A 16,928-nucleotide genomic window follows, 5' to 3' on the forward strand; every position below is an offset into this window, starting at 1 on the left:
TTTACTCTAGGGCCAGTGGAGAAAGTCTGTGACTATTTGCAACCCAGGCCTTGCAGGTTTATCAGATTTCCAGGCCCGTGATGTACCTTTTAGACTGACAATAAAAATAAATCAGTTCCTCCTGCCAAGGCTCTGAGGGCAGTTTGTTTGCATCCAGCAGCAGAAAGATGGAGACAGATAACCAGGGCAAGGATTATTTCTCTCGGGGTGTTTCTTGTCACTTTTTTTCTTTTTTTCCTTTTTTTTTTTTTTTTTTCCCCCTCATCCTTAACTTTGTATGTGCTGCAGGATGCACCAGACTAAAAATAAAGACCTGGGATGTTTTGCAGGACTTGAAACTGGATCCTGGAGTCCGCAGTTGTGAGACTGAGCAGAGGACTGAGAGGCTCCTTGCCGCTGGTGGGATCGGAGCACGCCGTCACGACCTGCCCGGTGCTGAAACTCAGAGGTATTTATAGCCACCAGCACCCTCCTCTGTGCCACTGCTCTGTGCTGTCAGCCACAGCTCCAAGCCACTCTGTGCCTCACCTCCCAGCCCAAAGGAAACAGGCAAAGCTTGCCTAAATACAGTCAAAGAACAGAACAGACCAGGACGCGGCATTCCAGCAGGAAGGGACCCACTGTGATAATCTGTCCAAATGTCTGACCATTGCAGGCTGACCAAAAGCTGGAAGGGGTTGTTAAGGGCATTGTCCAAATGCCCCCTAAACACTGACAGCCTGGGGAATCCGTGACATCTCCAGGAACGCTGTTCCAGTGTTTGACAGCCCCTCAGCAAATAAATGCTTCCTAATGTCTGCCTTAAACCTGCCCTGGCACATTTTAACGCGTGGGAATGGTTCAAATAGCTTTGAACCATTCGCACGCGTCCTATCCCTGGATCCCAGGGAGAAGAGCTCAGCACCTTGCTCTGCACGTGCCACCCTCAGGAAGCTGCAGAGAACAATGGGATCCCCACCTCAGCCCCCTTCTCTCCACTCCAGACAAGCCCAGAGCCCCCAGCTGCCCCTCACAGCAACATTCCTGCAAGCCCTCTCACCAGACTTGCTCCCCCTGGACACATTCAAGGACCTCCACATCCTTTTTAAATCTGGCACCCAGGACTGCACACAGCATTGAAGGTAACACCACACCAATGCCACACACAGAGGGATTTCTTTTTTTTAAGTTTTCAAATTATACTTTTATAGTTGTTAACTCAGTTTTTTGTAATAACAATCTTAGAGATACCATAAGTGACTTCAACCGATTTTTTTGTTTTGTTTTGTTTTGGATTTTAGGTTTCTTTAAGCTTCTGCTGGAATTCCGGCTTAACTCGGAAGAGGTAAATTATTTCAGCCTAGAGAAAAGATCTGCATTTGCTGTAAAGACCACACTGTCACAGGCCTCACTCCAAGCCAGGACAAAGTGCTGCTTTATCACTCCTCGGGTCTCTTTCCTGCAAACACCAGGATCTGCCACACTTCCCTGTGCCTCTGCTTCAGGCACACCCCTGCAGGTGCTGCTCAGCACAGCCTGAAGGCAGCCAGGGCAGCATTTTGAGCTGGATGTGCACGGAATAGAAAGTGGGCACCTATTACTTATTTTCCCTTACAGCTCATGCACACAAGGACTTCCTGCAGCTGCCTCCTGCCTGCAGCACAGTTCCCAGGAATACCAAGAACTGACTTGCCTGCAGGACTGGCCTTCCTCCTGGCTCTGCTATTAAGGCACCCACCTTGAGGAGTCAGGAGTAGCTTTCACCATCCACCTCCTTCATCTAACCATCGTGTCCAGGAGAAAAAAAAAATGCCTCGCCTTTTCAGATTCCCAAAACACTACAAACCATCTAGCTTCCCAAAATACTACAGACCTGGCAGCCATGAGGTTTTCTCAGACTGGTACAGGTGGCACACTGCAGTTCCTTCGCCCAGGAAAGGCACGGGGTGTGTGGTTTTGATCTGCCCCTGCACACCCACAGGTAAGGAGGTGTTGGTGCACCCACACCTCACCCTGACTTGTGAGGAAATGAAATACCTCTGGCAGGTAAATACTGACCTCTTTTAGGGACTTTCTGGGGGGAAGTATGAGCTCTAATCCCACAGTGTGGTGCTGCTGAGGGGGGTGTACACAGGGCTGACACAGACCTGCCACCCTCACCTCGGTGATGCTTTGCCTGGAGCCTTTCAGCTCCAAAGTGTTGGGGAGCACATGCTTTTGAGGTGATCAGGCATTGGGGCGGGCTGTTATGGTGGCAGGAGGAGCAGAGCAGGATGATTAAAGTGGCTTTACTAAAAACATGCCGAACGTGTTTGAATCAAGCCTGCAGCTCTCATTAGTTTCCTGATTGAGTTGTCCCTATTACAGGGACAGCAAGGCTGCTCATCATGCTAATGCCAGGGTGTTTACAGTCAGATGGAACAAGAAGCCTTGGAGGAACCAGACAGAGCTGGGAAGTGCAGATGCACAGACTGCAGGGCTGCCTGCACAGGATGAAGGAGAAACCCCTCTGGCCAACACTTGGCAGGGTCCTGATCCTGCTGGGCCAGTGCTCCGTGGGCCAGGAGCCCTTGCAACCTCAGAGTCCATCAAAAAGAGGACAGAAGATCTACAGGTTCCTTTTCTTTTTTCTTTTTCTTTTTTTTTTTTTTTGGATCAGAGGTGCCTAAACACTCCGCATTTCTTCCAAAGCAGCTGCTAATGGAAAGCTCCCATCCAGCTGCTGTCAGCCTGCTCTCCCTGCAGGAAGAAATTTGCCAAAACAGGCGTTATTCAAGAAAATGAAGCATTCCAGGTAACTGAGTCACCAGGCTCAGCAGCAAGAACTAGGATGGCCATTAACCTAAATGCACAGCCCTGTGTGAGGCACAGGCAGACTGTCAGCAGCTGTGCCCTGACACACAGGCAGGTAATGGGAGCTGCTGCACTCTGCTGAGCCATCACCTGTCACAGGGACCCCAAACGCTTTGTTCCTCTAATTAGTCTCTTCCTCTGGTTCCATTTCTCCTTTTCCACAGTAATGACTCCCTACTTGTACATGCCAAAATATTATTTTGCAGCGGCGTGGCATGTTCAAGGGGTGACACATGCCAAAGCTTGGGGAAAGCCTGTTGTTAATTAGGAACTCAATCAACTAAACGTGTGACGCATTCCAGCCGACAGGTCACAGGGATGATGTCCACTTCTTGCCCTGCAGTTCCTGGCACACAAAACACCTCACCTGGACACTGTGAGGGCTTGCACCCCTCAGCTCTGCTCTGGGAGCTGAAGAAGCCCCTCAGCCCCACACGTGGCTGTACCCTGAAGATCCCTGCCTAACCCAGGCAGGTCCCACACCTCTGCCCACCGCAGACCAGGGCTAACAGGGAGCTCATACCTTGGGACTGACGTCAGGTACGTCAGGACCTTGGACACGTTCTCCTCGGGCACCTCGTTGAAGCCAGCGTGGTCAGGGAGGGTGATAATCCAGGCCTTGTCCTTTCCTCTTCCACCTGGGAAACACACAAGGATGCTCCCCTGGCCGTGCTAATGAGCAGGGCCAGCAGCAAAGCCCAGCCAGCTCAGAACACACTGGCAGAGGGGCTCTTCACACCACCAGAGGAGCAAAACAAAGCCAAATCTGCCCCAGAGTCCAAGCCCAACACACAAGGGCAGGTGCTAGAAACAAATGTATTAATTACCAGGTATTTCCTTTATTTTCTGAGTGTGCTTTACACAGGACAGCAAAAGAAATCAGAAGTACGAGGGCAAATAAAAAGACTGGCCTGGAACCTGCAGAAACACATTTCACAGCCAAGCGCTGGTTAATGCACTGAGTGCTGGGAGGTTAGAATATTTTACACCGTGGCACGAGACAGACACCTAATCTGCTCTGCCAAACTGCCTCCATGTTTTATTAACAACATTTCTAGTGGCACTGGATACCACCTGATGGGCAATAGCCCGTGGGGAGTATCACTCTGACAAACAGCAAAGAAGTTTGTCTGGAGTATTTAATTACCACAGGGAGAGAGAGAGAGAGAGAGAGAGAGAGACCCTGAAGATGTTCTGGTACTCACCAGACAGAAAAGCAAACGCTTTCATCAGATCGTCACTGATGTCCTTTGCACAGATGGGTACTGCAGTTTCTGGAGAAAGGGAAAAGCAGGAATCAAAATAAAGCACAAGCCCAAAGCAAACACGTTTATCAACGTTGTTAATCCAAAGGTGGAACTTGAACCAAGTGCAGCTTCCTTAAACTACACGTGAAATTATGCAACAAAGGACATGGGCATCTTAGGGATGTTATTTCTAATGTTTCTAATGACTCCAACAGGGTGAAAGCCACAAGCCAGCAACAACAGCATTCCGCTAAAGGCACCAAGGGAGCACTGCCCCTTAGCCTGAGTGCCCTCCCCTCAACGGGACATTTCCAACGTAAATTTCTATATTCTGGAGTTAGTAACTCTACTGCCTGTTCCACAAAGCCTCCCAGCGCTCCCCGGCCTTGGCAATGCAACGGGCTGAGGTTTCTGCTGGGAGCTGCAGTGTCCAAGGCTGCTGCACTGGGAACAGGGCTGGGCTTTCAGACCGTCACAGCCCTTAATTTTGAACAAACAGGCTTCTGAAATCATGTTTTCACCTGGCAAGGGGCCACAGACATTGGAGAGGCTGTTGTTCTTATGTTCAGTTGTTAAGATTTCTTCCTAATTAAATAATGGGAGAGGCTGTTTCAGCACCGTATTTAGAACCGCGGTCATTTCAGTGGCAATGAGGCGCATCAGAACGACGCACACAACTTCACCTTTCCCTGGGAGAAGGAAACAAAGACCAAGACTGACTAAACACAAGAGGAGCTTAAAGCCGGTAGGCATTTCCCTGGATTATCTACAAACGGAATGACAGCTACAAATTAAACATCCTTGTTCCTGCAAATAAATGTTTTGAAGCACATCCATACGGATTAAACTCCTTGGGCTTTCCGATAATCAAATTTTAAGCACTGATTATTTCACAGAGTTTGTCCTAGGGAATAATCTCCTGGCTGTTTTAAATCAGACAGACTGCATACTTCAGCACACTCCAGCATAATCAATATTTATTCTATTTCCCGTTTTTTTTTCAAAAGCTTTCTGGTCACTTCTACTTTACCCAAAGATTTTTTTCAGGCCTGCACTGAAAGCACAGCAGCCCAGATGTGTGTGTGGGGCACGAACACAGCCCCACCAGCCTTGGGCAGCTCTCTGCCCCTCTGTGCACACGCTGCTGGTCTTCCCTCTTGTAGACAAAAATGTGATTTTTGTTTGTTGAGGATCGAGCCTCAGTCCCTCTGGCATCCACAGAAACATTCTTGATTTTAACAAGCCCTGGAACTGGTCTTGGTGAGAAAGAAGTTTGTCTTGCAAAGACATTTCGAATATTTGCCTCTCATTCAACTGCTTCACCCAACTTGAGGACAAGCAGCAGCAAGACATTTCTTCTCTATTTGCCGATTTTTTAATTTTTTTTAACCAGATCAATGGTTTCATACGGATAAAATTCACATTTAATAACTTAATGAGCTCCAACGCATGACCTAGATGATATCACACACAGGTGCCATTGAAATTAGGAGACAAAAGCCCACGTTGTGCACATGTATTTGTCACAAATCAGCGTGGGGCTGCTCTGTGTCCCAGGCAGGGAGAAGCCTGTCCCCAAAACTCCCTTGCCAAGCCCTGGCTTTCCCCAAAATGCAGCACCAGCCAAGCCAGGCACAGTCCTGCCACGTGCTGTAACTCCTCCTGTGACTCAAGTGCTCAACAGCAAACACAACTGACAGTAAACGTGGTTTTTGTTTGGGTTCTGCACTGACAGGAGAGGGACGCGCCACTTAATTGAGGCTGATCAGGAAACGGGCTGGAGAAAGGAAGTTAACTTTTCCACAGTCCAAAAAAAAAAAAAAAAAAAATCACTTAATCGAAGTTTCACAAGGTATTTTCTCACTGAGAACCACCTAAACACGTGCAGGGAGGTAGGGGGAGTTTGTACCCGTCCTCTGGGGAGCAGGATGATCCAGCAGAGGGGCAGGATGCTGCCCTTCGGCAAGGTCAGGGCACAACAACGGCCTGATTGTGGTGTGATCAGAGCTGCTCCTCGGCCAGCTCATCCCTGGCACTCCCTCCGTGCTGGCCACTGAACTCACCCTCCTGGGCAAATATTAGGGGAAAAATCAAGCGCTGGCATCAAACCCACAAGCGTGTTGCTGCGCCTGAGGCACATCAGTTGGATGCCGCAATAAATCCTCAGCAGAAGCACGACCTTTGTCCTCAGATGTATTAATCTCCGCATAAAGAGCAGTGAAGGAGGCACCGAAGACATCAGCCGCTCAAGCAAGGCTTCAGCTGATGTTCTGCAGCAAGGTGGGGATTTTTTTATCTTGGGACAGCAGAGAAAAGCCCCCAGGGCAGTGCCCAGTGCTGGCCATGAGCAGCACAGCCAGTCTGAATATCACTTGGCACAGGGGGCAGGAAGGCAAGCTTCAGGAAAGTCCACTCATTTCTTTCAGAGCCAAAAAATGGGGCTTTGTGATCACCAGCTGTTACAAATCCAAGCCTGGACTCGCCATGCCACAGCACCTCCGGGCGCTTTACACGCGGCTGTCCCCACGCAGCTGGCACGACCTCAGTTTTCAGGGTCCTGCTAAAAACCAGCAGCATCTGGGTGGTAAACTGTCATGACAGGGCAGTGTCGTTTCCATACGGGTTCTAAAATGGGCATTCCTGAAACGCTGCTGCAGTTATTGCACTCAGAGGCTCCTCTGCAGGGGGGATTGTTGCCATGGCACAGAGCTCTGGAGGCTGCCTGAAGCCAGGCAGGGGAAGGACAAAGGGGGAATTCAGGGCTCTCTGCCCCTCTGAGCACAGCCAGCCTGGGACAGCCAGGAGCCCTGCTGAGCCTGTCCTGTCCCCATCTCCCGGCCTGCACAGCCCAGGACACCTCACAGCCCCTCCAGAGGGATGTATCCCGGGATCACTGCGCAGAACGGGGCTGTGGGAATGATGCTCATGGCCAGCGATGTCCCCTCCCGAGGAGATACAGGCACAGAGGGACCCCCAGGCGTGGTGGAGGTCTGCAGAGACGCCCAGGCAGGGGACAGCTCCTGCCCCAGCCCAAACCCCTCTTGTAACACTCCATTAAGCTCTGAAGCGCTTTGCTCTTAGCAGCTCTTGCCTTCTCTCCTTTTCCAAACCTGAGAGGCCCGCAGCATGCGCGGGCACAGCTGCGCAACACATCTGCCAGGCTCCTCACACCCACCACACTGACCAAACACTGTCTGCTGCGGTGAAATCCGCCTGCAGACGGCTCTGTTGTGAATGAGGAACAGCAGCTTCTCGTGTGGGGGCCGCTGCTGTAGTCTAGGAAACAAAACTGAACTAAATCCAATGGAAATGTAAAGGATGACACGGAGCTTCTCCACGGTCTGCCTGCCCCCAGCTGCTTGACCCTTTGGACACCCAGCAAAGCAGCATTTATTGGGTGCTGAGGAACCTTCAAACCAGCACAGCTGGACCTCATTTCCATGTCTCCTGGTGACCTTCTGGGCTAACTGGGGCAAGCAGCCGGTGTCTGTCTGGGGCTGTCCCAGCACAGGAAGGTCCAGCAGTCCTCTGGGGCTGACACCGGCTGCACCACAGCCCCACACGCACCAGCAGTGTCTGCAGGGAGCTCTGCTCAATGAGCTGCACCTCTTCCAGCTGCCACAGGCACCCAGTGTCATCCCCAGACAGCCCACGGAGCACAAACTGGGAGCAAGGGTTAAGCCATCCCCGTCTTTGCTTTGTGCAGGAATGGGAACTGAGCTCCCCTAGAGTGCCCCGGCCATGGACCCAGCACGGTGGGGAGAGCAGCCCTTCCAGCTTCTCCCGCTGAAGCCGCTTCACTCTGCAAAATTAAATTTTCATTGGGGCGAAGAACAGAGATAACAGCCCTGTGTCTGAGGAGAATGACCAATGCAGCACCTGCAATCTGCCCCCAGCCCAGCCTGGATTGCTGTACCCACTCCACAAACCCCAAAGCAGTGGCCCTGCAGCCCCATCAGCTCCCCTCCACACGCCATGGCCAGAAGGGAGGACAGAGGGAGGAGGTAACAGGGGGAAAAAATATTACTTTGCACTGTCTGCAAACCGCCCTGTGTGAACAGCACACCTGCCCACCATCTACACAAAGGCTGCGCCAAGTGACAAAGTGCCTGCTCCTGGCTGCAGAGAACAGGACCGCAGGATGGAGGCACCCAGGCAGCTGCCCTTACTGCCCACACGCTGCTTCAGCCAGGGATCTGGCTTTCCAGGGATTCAGGGATCCACTGCTTTTGGGCGATCTCTCCCACCTGTGTGCCCCTCCAACACGCCTACACCTGGAGCAGGATCCTGACATCCAGGTGAGCAGACCCAGCCGCTGTGTGTCTGTCCTGCCCAGGAACAGGACAGGCTGCTGGGCACAGGCAGGGCAGGTGTTTGCACGGCACCTGTGGGATCCCAGCAGGGAGGGGCTGGCAGCTGGACAGGTGGCACCAGGCTGACAGAGACACCCCATGGCACGGGCATTGCAGGACGTGTGGCACAGAGCACCACAGCTCTCAACAGGGCCTGCTCTGTGCACCAAAAGGTGACTTGGAGGACCTGGTCTGGGCAGAGAACAGCCAGCCAAGGTCCTGGGGCTGCTTCCTGGGTGTGAGAGCAAACTCTCTGGTAGCCAAGAGCAAATCCTGTGTCCAGTGGCTCCAGGTCCTCACCCGGGAACAGAGCAGGCACCAGTGCCAGCAGGGTTTGGTGTCAGCAAAGGGCCAAGAGCACGTTGGATGGCAAGAGCAGCGGACCCCTGCAGCCCCCCGCCACCAGGCTGGTGCAGGTGCCACACCTGCACAGCTGTGTGAGCGCTGGCACCGAAGGGTGAGTGCCAAAACCCTGCTGAGCCAGCTGCCGGACGGTGTTGGACCGACCCGGACAGCTGGGCAAACCACGGGATTCCTTGTGATTCCAGGTGCTGCAGCCATTCCCCACGCCCAGGGAGTGACGCAAAACACACATTGAAATATTTATGGCAGAAAGCTCCAATACCTGTGCTGGCTGCAAGCCCCTTTGTCCCCACAGCCCACGGGGACAGCTCGCACCCCTCTGTGGCCAGGGGAGCCCTGGCTCAGCCTGCAGGCACCTGCTGCCTATCCACAGCCAAAACCAGGCTTTCATCCAGAGGGACAGCTCAGCAAATAGGTTTATAAATGCCTCTTTTTCTGGAAGATGTGATGTACTGACCCGGAGGAAGACGGTCCCTGCAAGGCCTGCATGTCCTGCACACGGCATGGAAGCCCCACCAGGATTAGCCCATCACTAGGAGTGACGGCTTGGCCACCTCACCAGCTTCAGGGACTCCTTAAATCATCTTTCCTCAGACTGGGGAAGACTTTTAAGGAAAGGCTCACTCTATTTTCAAGCTCCTTCTTTTACTTCTCCCCCCAGCACCTGCTCCAACACAGCGTAGGCAGCAGCACCATCTGTCCTCTCTCCTGACCCAGGGGCTGTGCTTCTCCTCCAGGCCCTCCTGGACTTGTGTGCAGTCAGTGCTTCAGTGCAGACACACAGCCCCACCACCCAAACCTGGGGGCGTGCTCGGCTGAGGAACCACACAGCAAAAAAAAAGGGAAAGCTTCTGAAAAACTAGAATGACCTTTCCGAAAGGCTTGGATTTAGACGCGCTGAGGATGAGAGGAAAAAGGAAAGAAAAAAAAAAAAAAAGGAGAAAAAAAAAAAAGAAAAGTGCTGTGAAAGGAAAAGAAGATTAGAAACAGAAAATGTTAACAGGGTGCAGTTCAGTTTTGAGGATTGTCATCCAGGCAGCAGGACTGACCCATGGAGGAATGTCCTCAGGGGACCAGCTGAATCCCCACCTTCCAGCAGGAGCTGATCCTGGGCTCAGAGGGGTGGGACCACCACATCCAGGTGTGCACAGAGACACCTGGGTCTGGCTCCACAGCCCAGCTGCAAGCCCTGGGGCAGGAGCATCCCACTGCCAGGCACCCCTGCAGCAGGGGAGCAGCAGCTGTGACAGAGCAGGAGCACCCAGGGCACAGCTGCAGCCACCCACTGACACACAACACCAGCACAGCCTCATTCCTGCTGACCACGGGCCATTGCTGCCAGCAGGACAAGGATCCCACACAAGGTGCAGCCAGATAAAGATCCCACAGTCATGGAAATGTCATCCTTCAACACAGTTCTGGGAGCCGGAGTGGGCAGGAGGGTCTGCAGCAGCCAGAGGAGGAGGAGGATGAGGAGGAGGACGTTCAGGGGAGGTTAAAAGATCCCACGTGCTGGAGACCATGGAGTTTCAGGGCTGAGGCGGGGGGGAAATCTCTTCCTATTTATATTTAGTTGAGAAACCGTGGAAGCTTTGCCAAGAAAAGGTGAAGCAAAAGCAAATTAAGCAGCAACAGGGCTCACTTGTTACCTCCTGCTATGCTGTGATGTTTTCAGGTCCAATCAGAAAAACCCTGTTCTCCGTATCACACCAAACTGAGCAAAAATTGGGAAAGATAAAAGCCAGCTCCTCCATACATGAATCCACGTCTATTGCAAGGGATGTAATAAAAGATTCTCAACACCCACTCTTTTGGATTCAACCACAACGTGGGAGTTGAGAAAATCTAGTTTCTTGCATTTCCAACATATAGGAGCTCCAATGTACTTTTAGTTTTCTCCTTTTTCCAGTTCCAGCCACTCTTCCCTTATCAAAGGGAGCAGTACAGGTGTTTGCACATGAGCACCAGGGCACATTTGTCAGCTGTGCAGGGAAGGCATGTTCAGCATCTGCCACCAGGACACATCCACCAGCCCCTAAACCACAGCCCGTTCAGCACAAAAGACTTCCAAACCCCAATAAAAAAATACAGGCCGCAGTAACTCTCCCATCATCATTCAGTACCACGCAAACACTGATCTTTCACAGAGAAATTCCAGCACAAAGTAACTGCTGGGAGGTATTTCAGCAGTAAATCCTGGGGCCTCACTACCTGCCTGGGGAACTTGGAATGAAGGTCATTGAGGACGCTGGAACAACTTCTTTCACAGCTGATAGAGCCAGGAAACTAAACCATGCAGCCAGGTTTCCCCCAATGGCATCTCCTGGAAACTCTACTGTGAAGAAAGGGAAAATAAACACAATTTTCCCCCGACTGAAAGTGGAAACGCTCCGTTCTGAGCAAAAGCACATTTCCAAATCCAGCTAGCCGTGCTCCTGCAGCGGGAGCAGGCCTGTGCAATGCAAAGTGAGATGGGGAGGATGTTGCTGGTGCTTGCTGGCTCTGTCACCACCCAGCCCCTGGACAAACAGCCCAGCAGCAGCAGGATAACTGTGCTGGGTGCCAGGGAACAGCTCTGCCCCAGGACATCCTGACTCACCTCCGCTCTACAACCACATCCAGCAATCCCTGGGAGGAAAAAGGGACTCGGAAAACAAGCCAGCCCCACCCAGGCACTTCCACCAGCACTCCTCACAATCCTCTGCCCACCGATTTTCCAGTGGCCTTGGATTTCCCCACGTTAGGGCAGGGGACAGATGAGCTGGGTGAGGCTGTGGCAGCGGAGCAGGCTGAGGAGGGACCCCTACACGTCCCCAAACCAGCACTGCCACAGCGACGCGTGGCTGTCCACAGAGGGCACCCGCTGCTTTGTGGCTCCAGGATTGCCCAACCTGCCCAAACCAACCCTAACAAAAGGCTCCCACCCAGCACAACCAGGGGAACGCCCCAGCCCCAAACACCCCATCTCCAGGCACACGGGGGAAGAAGCTTTGCGTCTCCAAGCATCCTCCAGTGAAGGGAGAGCTTCGGAAAACTCTTTCTTTCTCTCACCACGTTTCACACCTCAGTTGCTCCCTCCCACGCAGCCCTGCTGTCACTTCACTTTTGTCCTGGTACATGAATGATAAGCCATTAAACTGGTTGTAGCAAATGTGATGTCGGGAGAGGAAGCACATCCCACATACTACTGACTTGCTCCCAGACTACTACTGCTCCGTGGCCCACCCAGAGGGCCCGGGCTGATGCAAGCACAGAGCTTGAGGAGGCTGCTGTGGTTCTGCCATGCTCTGAGGGAGCCCAAGCCATTCTGGAGATGAGAATGGCCGTAAAAGGCTTGGGATTTTTACAGCTTTTACCTCAGTCTAAGGCGGATACAGGCGGGTCACCTTCTACTAGAAACAACCAACAAGTTTCCTGCACTGCTGCATGCAGGGAAGTGGTTAACACATGGTCCCAGATCAGGCCGAGTGCTCAAGAATTACCAGTAAGGGGAAAAAAAACACAAAACAACCTTCTGATTTATTTTTAATCTCATGATTTGGAGAACCTTACTCAACTTTGTCTCTTTCTCAATATTTTATTTTAAGAACCCGTGTAGATGCCAAATCATGGGTCCGGATCCTGCAGCTATAACCACACAAGCGTGCCTTTGTGGGGATATTTTGGCTCTGTCTGACCATCACACAGAGGTCATCTGCCCAAAGTTGGTTAGGAGAGAGGTTTCTTCTTGTCATGCTCAGAAGAAACCCACTGCCTGCTTTCACCTGGTGCCCATTACATGGCTCACAGCAAATGTGCACCATCTGTGTCCCCGTCCCCGTGTCACCGGCTCCCGCTCCAGCAGCGTGGGTGTTCCATGCTGACAGCAGCAGGAGCAGCATCTAATCACATCCACTCGAGCAGCATCCTCTGCTAATTGACCACGAACACCCCTGCCCACATTTATCTGCTCCATTTTAAGGTGCAGGGGAACGAGCAGGTCAGGTGGGCAGGACAGCCAGAGCAGAAGGTGCTGTTGGCATCTCCTCAGAAGGGCAGGGACACAAGCAGCTCCTGGGCAGCAGGTGACACGCTGGTAGAGTCCTCACCTGTGACCTAACCCCTGACAGATTCTTCCTGCCCCCTCAATTGTGCCTTTCAAAGATGTCAGGCATTAGACAGGAAGCTTTTTTTTTTTTGGGTCAGTGTGTCTTTTTTTGCACAGCTCCAAGCACTCTGCCAGCTGCAAACAGATGAGGAGTGATGCCTTTGCCTGCTGTAGACTCCTGACAGAGGTGTGCATCCTCCACCGAGGCCGGAGCCACACAAGGGGCCACTTCCCTTCCTGGTTTAGGAAAGACCTCACTGCAAAAAACACCTGTAACTCCCCACAGGAAAACAGGAAAATAATAACGAAAAGATGAGGGCTCCGCACAACTTCCGAGCAGACCGCTGTCCATCAAAGGAAACATCGCTGAGGCAGCTACGGCCTGAGATCAGGGATCGGATTGCATTTGCCTCTCACATTCAGGGAGCGCGGCCACAGCACCACGGCCACTTCATACAGTGCCACGCTCCCGGCACAACCCGGCCCTCCTCGGGGGTGTCCGAGGACCGAGGGACACGGGAGGGATGACCAGGTGCCTAACAGAGGTGCACACCTCGCACGCATCTCCTGCCTCCCTACCCCGGGCACGGCCAGCAGCAGGCTGACACACAACTTCCCAGGGGAGACAGAGTTCCTGAGCCGCGGCCAGGGAACCCGCGCAGGGGGCTGGCGACCCCTCCGCTCTGCCCCTCGCACCGTGAGCCACGCACGCCGCTGACACCTCGGGTTCTGCCAGCGGCAAGGGGGACGCGGCTTCTCCCGAAAACCCGGGGCCGTTCCGCACCCGTCCGCGGAACGAACCAGGGAGCAGCGGCTGGAACCCTCAGCCCCCCGCCAGCCCCGCCGAGGCTCCCGCGGGCAGCGGGGACGCAACGCGCCGGGCACGGCCCCGCGGAGGGATGGGGCACCCGCGGGCACAGCCGGGGAAAGCCGCCGTGCCCCCGCCCGCCGCACGGACACCTGCAGCCCCGGCCGCCCGCACTCACCGGCGGCGGCCTCCAGCAGCGCGGCGGCGGCGCGGAGCAGGCGGTAGTAGCGCTCCATGTCCCCCGCCGAGGTGCCCCCCGGCGGGGGCCCGCCCGGGGCCGGTGGCGGGGCCGGGGCCGGGGCCAGGGCCATGCCGCGGGCAGCGCTCCCCGCCGGCAGCGCCCGCTCCGCGCCCCGGGCCCGCCGGGCGGGGCCGCCTCCTCCGCCCGCCCCGGCCCCGCCCGGCCCCGCCCCGGCCCCGCCCGGCCCCGCCCGGCCCCGCCACCGGCATCGGAACCCGCACCGGCCCCCCGGCCGTGGGCATTTCTTTGCCTTTTTTTTTTCTTTTTTAGCCCCTTCCGCCGCTTTTTCCTTCCTGGTTTGTTTGTGCGTGTGCGTGTGTTTGTTTGTTTCCTTTTCCCCGCCTTTTTTTTTCGCCCCCCCTTCCTCCCCCCGTGATTCTTCCCCCGCCCTCCCCTTTTTCCTCTTTCCGCTCCCTTTTTTTTCCCCTCTTTATTCTTTTCTTTCCCCCTTTTTTTTCCTTTTCGCCCCTTTTTCTTATTTGTTTAGTTCGTTCCCTTCCCCCCCTTCTCCTCCCTTTTCCTCTCTTTTTTTCCCTTTTCCCCCTTTCCCCTATTTTCCCTCTTTTGCTTCCTCTTTTTAGTCCTTTTTCCATTATTTCTTTCTATTCTCTCTTTTGCTTTTCTCCCCCTCCTCCCCCCATCTCCCCCCCCCCGCCGTTTTTTCTTCCTCCCCCTTTTCCCTTTTCTCTCCTTTCCCTCCTCTTTTATTTTTTTTTCTTTAATTTACCACTATACCCAGTGCCCCCCGGCAAACCACCCTGCAGCTGGATTTACTCCCTGCCTTAGTACCAATAGCACTTCTTTAGAGAGGGGAGGGGAAAAAGGCATTTCCATCCTCTGCAAGCAGCATTCTAGCAAATTCCTTGAACGATTTATGAGAACTACATTAAACTGTACTACAGCCAGAGCTGGCCAGAGCTCAGCACCTGGGCTGACCCATCATTCTCAGTTTTCCTGATGCTGAGGTTCAAACGATGCCAGCTCATTCTCAACAGGACCCCGAGCTGCCCAGGAAGGCAGCATGGAGAAGCAGATGATCCTGTTTTTCCAAAACAACCTTTTAATTATGCTCTTTACTGTAATAGCAGCCTTTTCCCAACACTTCAGCAGTCAAGGCTATTAATTAAAGAGCCATGGTCTAACAGTGGTAATAGAAAACCCAGCATCTTTTGGTAGGCCCTTCTTACACTGATACAGAATTTTTCAAGGGGATAAAACCAACCCATTCAGCCAGTGTTCCTTGCTCATGACACAGCAGGTTCTCACCACCAAACAGTTTGGGTAGATGGTTTTCTGTCTGGTCATGAAGCACTTCTTGTGTGACAGGGAGAATTCATGTGCAGTTACTCACGAAAAAATCAGCCTGATAGGCAAGGTTGTGAGTCAGGGAAGAGCCTTGCCACACTCCTGCAGTATTCTTATCCCAGAAGCGCTGCTTGTCCCAAATTGCCACAGCTCATGGAGAAATGGGACCCATCCAAGTTCTTAAAGTCTCTGCTTTGCTCTGCCACCGTGCAGGGGATGCTCTGCCTTAACCGGGACTCATTCCCCACGGAGTGTCACACACCCACTTCTGACACAGGAGTTTGGGAAAATGAAGCTACCCACTAGAAGATGCAGCTGTCACCCCCGAGGTTTCGCAATTAATCCATTTCTTGCTCTCTGAACAGAAGGCAAAGTCATCAAGACAGGATCTGGATCAGGCCCCTGCAGCCAACACACCCTACCCAAGCCCCAGGTGGGCTGGGCTGGGCTGGGCCACGGCCCTGGATGCTGGCAGGGATCTGCTGGCAGGAATCCTGCACATCCCAAGGCTGCACCTCCTCCAGACAGTCCAGCTGACACCAGCCAGCCTCAGTCAGCTCACAGCGTGGAAAAGCTGTGCTCACTCAGCCTGCAGGGTCACTGCTCACGGCTTTTCCTTATGGCCACTAGGATTCACGGTTTGGAACCCCCTGGGCTGCTCCAGACCCTCCTTCGGGGCATTTCACTACACATGCCCAGCCATCCCTGCAGGGCATTCTGCATCCTCCAGCTTCCCACATTTTACACTGCCAGCACCTCCTTGGCATGTCTGGCTCCTCCAGAGCTGACTGCTCCTCACTCCCTGCGCAGGAGATGATTAACTGAGAGAGAAGGAGCAAGGAGACATTAAAAAGGGAACAATGACAGCCAGAAACGTGGCTGTTTCTTTCTCAGGGATTTCCTGCCCAGGCCCCATAGCAAACTTCAGCACTCTGAGGGTGGCACATACAAACGTGTGTAAAGGGCAAGAGCCCTTTAAAGCCGTGGAAAATCTTGACAGCACCTGCAGCACCTGTTTGCAGAGATTTATTTCATGTGGGTGCAATGCCTCATCCTTAAATCTAATCTTAGGGAGAAGGTGTAGGAAGAATTCCAACTAATTTCATTAATTCCAGATCAGAGGCTGAAAAACCCCACTCAAACAAAATTCAAAACCACTTGAACTTGAAAAAAAAAAACCAACAACAACTCAACCTTTTTTTCCCTTTCCCAGATTAGGGCTAGAAGGGTGGGTTGAAACTGGAGCCATTATTTGGATTTGAGAAATCACCCTTCAAAAACACTTGGTCAGGCGCTGAGAACTGGAAAAACAGCCGGCTAAACACAGGTTAGAGTCAAAGTGATGTCCAAGGGAATTGCTCACCCCTGGAGTAAGTGCAGTGACAGCAAACTACTTGTGCAGAAGAGTAATTAACCTCGGGTTGGTTTTAGGAGGATTTCTTGAGCAGACAGCAGCACTGCCCTCATTCCAGGGGTACTGCCCAGGGTGGGTCCTTCCACGCTGACCCAGGTGGAGCAGACCCCCCCTAGCCTGGCAAAAATCCCGGCCAGTCACACCTGCACAGATTTAATCAGGAGGGTTTCATGTCTCCTACTTGAATGTGAGGGGAGGGAAAAAAAAAAAAAAAAAAAAAAAAAAAAAAAAGGCTCCATTCTGTTCTCCCACTCTCACTCTCACTCTCCCCCCGCCTTA

At 53.0% G+C, this 16,928-nt stretch overlaps 1 protein-coding gene across 2 annotated transcripts in view; it reads right to left on the minus strand.

Moving 5' to 3' along the window:
• The window catches only part of MCF2 (MCF.2 cell line derived transforming sequence), a 55,508-nt gene extending 41,576 nt beyond the window's left edge, over positions 1 to 13,932 (minus strand). Inside the window, exons 1-3 of one of the 2 annotated variants that reach the window (XM_066182212.1) lie at positions 13,868 to 13,932; positions 4,038 to 4,106; positions 3,356 to 3,470 (exon numbers count right to left, since the gene is read on the minus strand). In XM_066182212.1, the coding sequence (XP_066038309.1) occupies positions 3,356 to 3,470; positions 4,038 to 4,106; positions 13,868 to 13,925 (242 nt within the window). In that variant the 5' untranslated portion in view covers positions 13,926 to 13,932. The remainder of the gene's footprint in view (positions 1 to 3,355; positions 3,471 to 4,037; positions 4,107 to 13,867) is intronic. The other variant, XM_066182213.1, reaches the window with a different exon arrangement.
• Between the last annotated feature and the right edge of the window lie 2,996 nt (positions 13,933 to 16,928).

The sequence above is a fragment of the Chamaea fasciata genome, unplaced genomic scaffold (assembly GCF_029207755.1).
Source record: "Chamaea fasciata isolate MVZ Bird 193981 ecotype frontalis unplaced genomic scaffold, bChaFas1.0.hap1 SCAF_4, whole genome shotgun sequence".
NCBI classification, from domain to species: domain Eukaryota; kingdom Metazoa; phylum Chordata; class Aves; order Passeriformes; family Sylviidae; genus Chamaea; species Chamaea fasciata.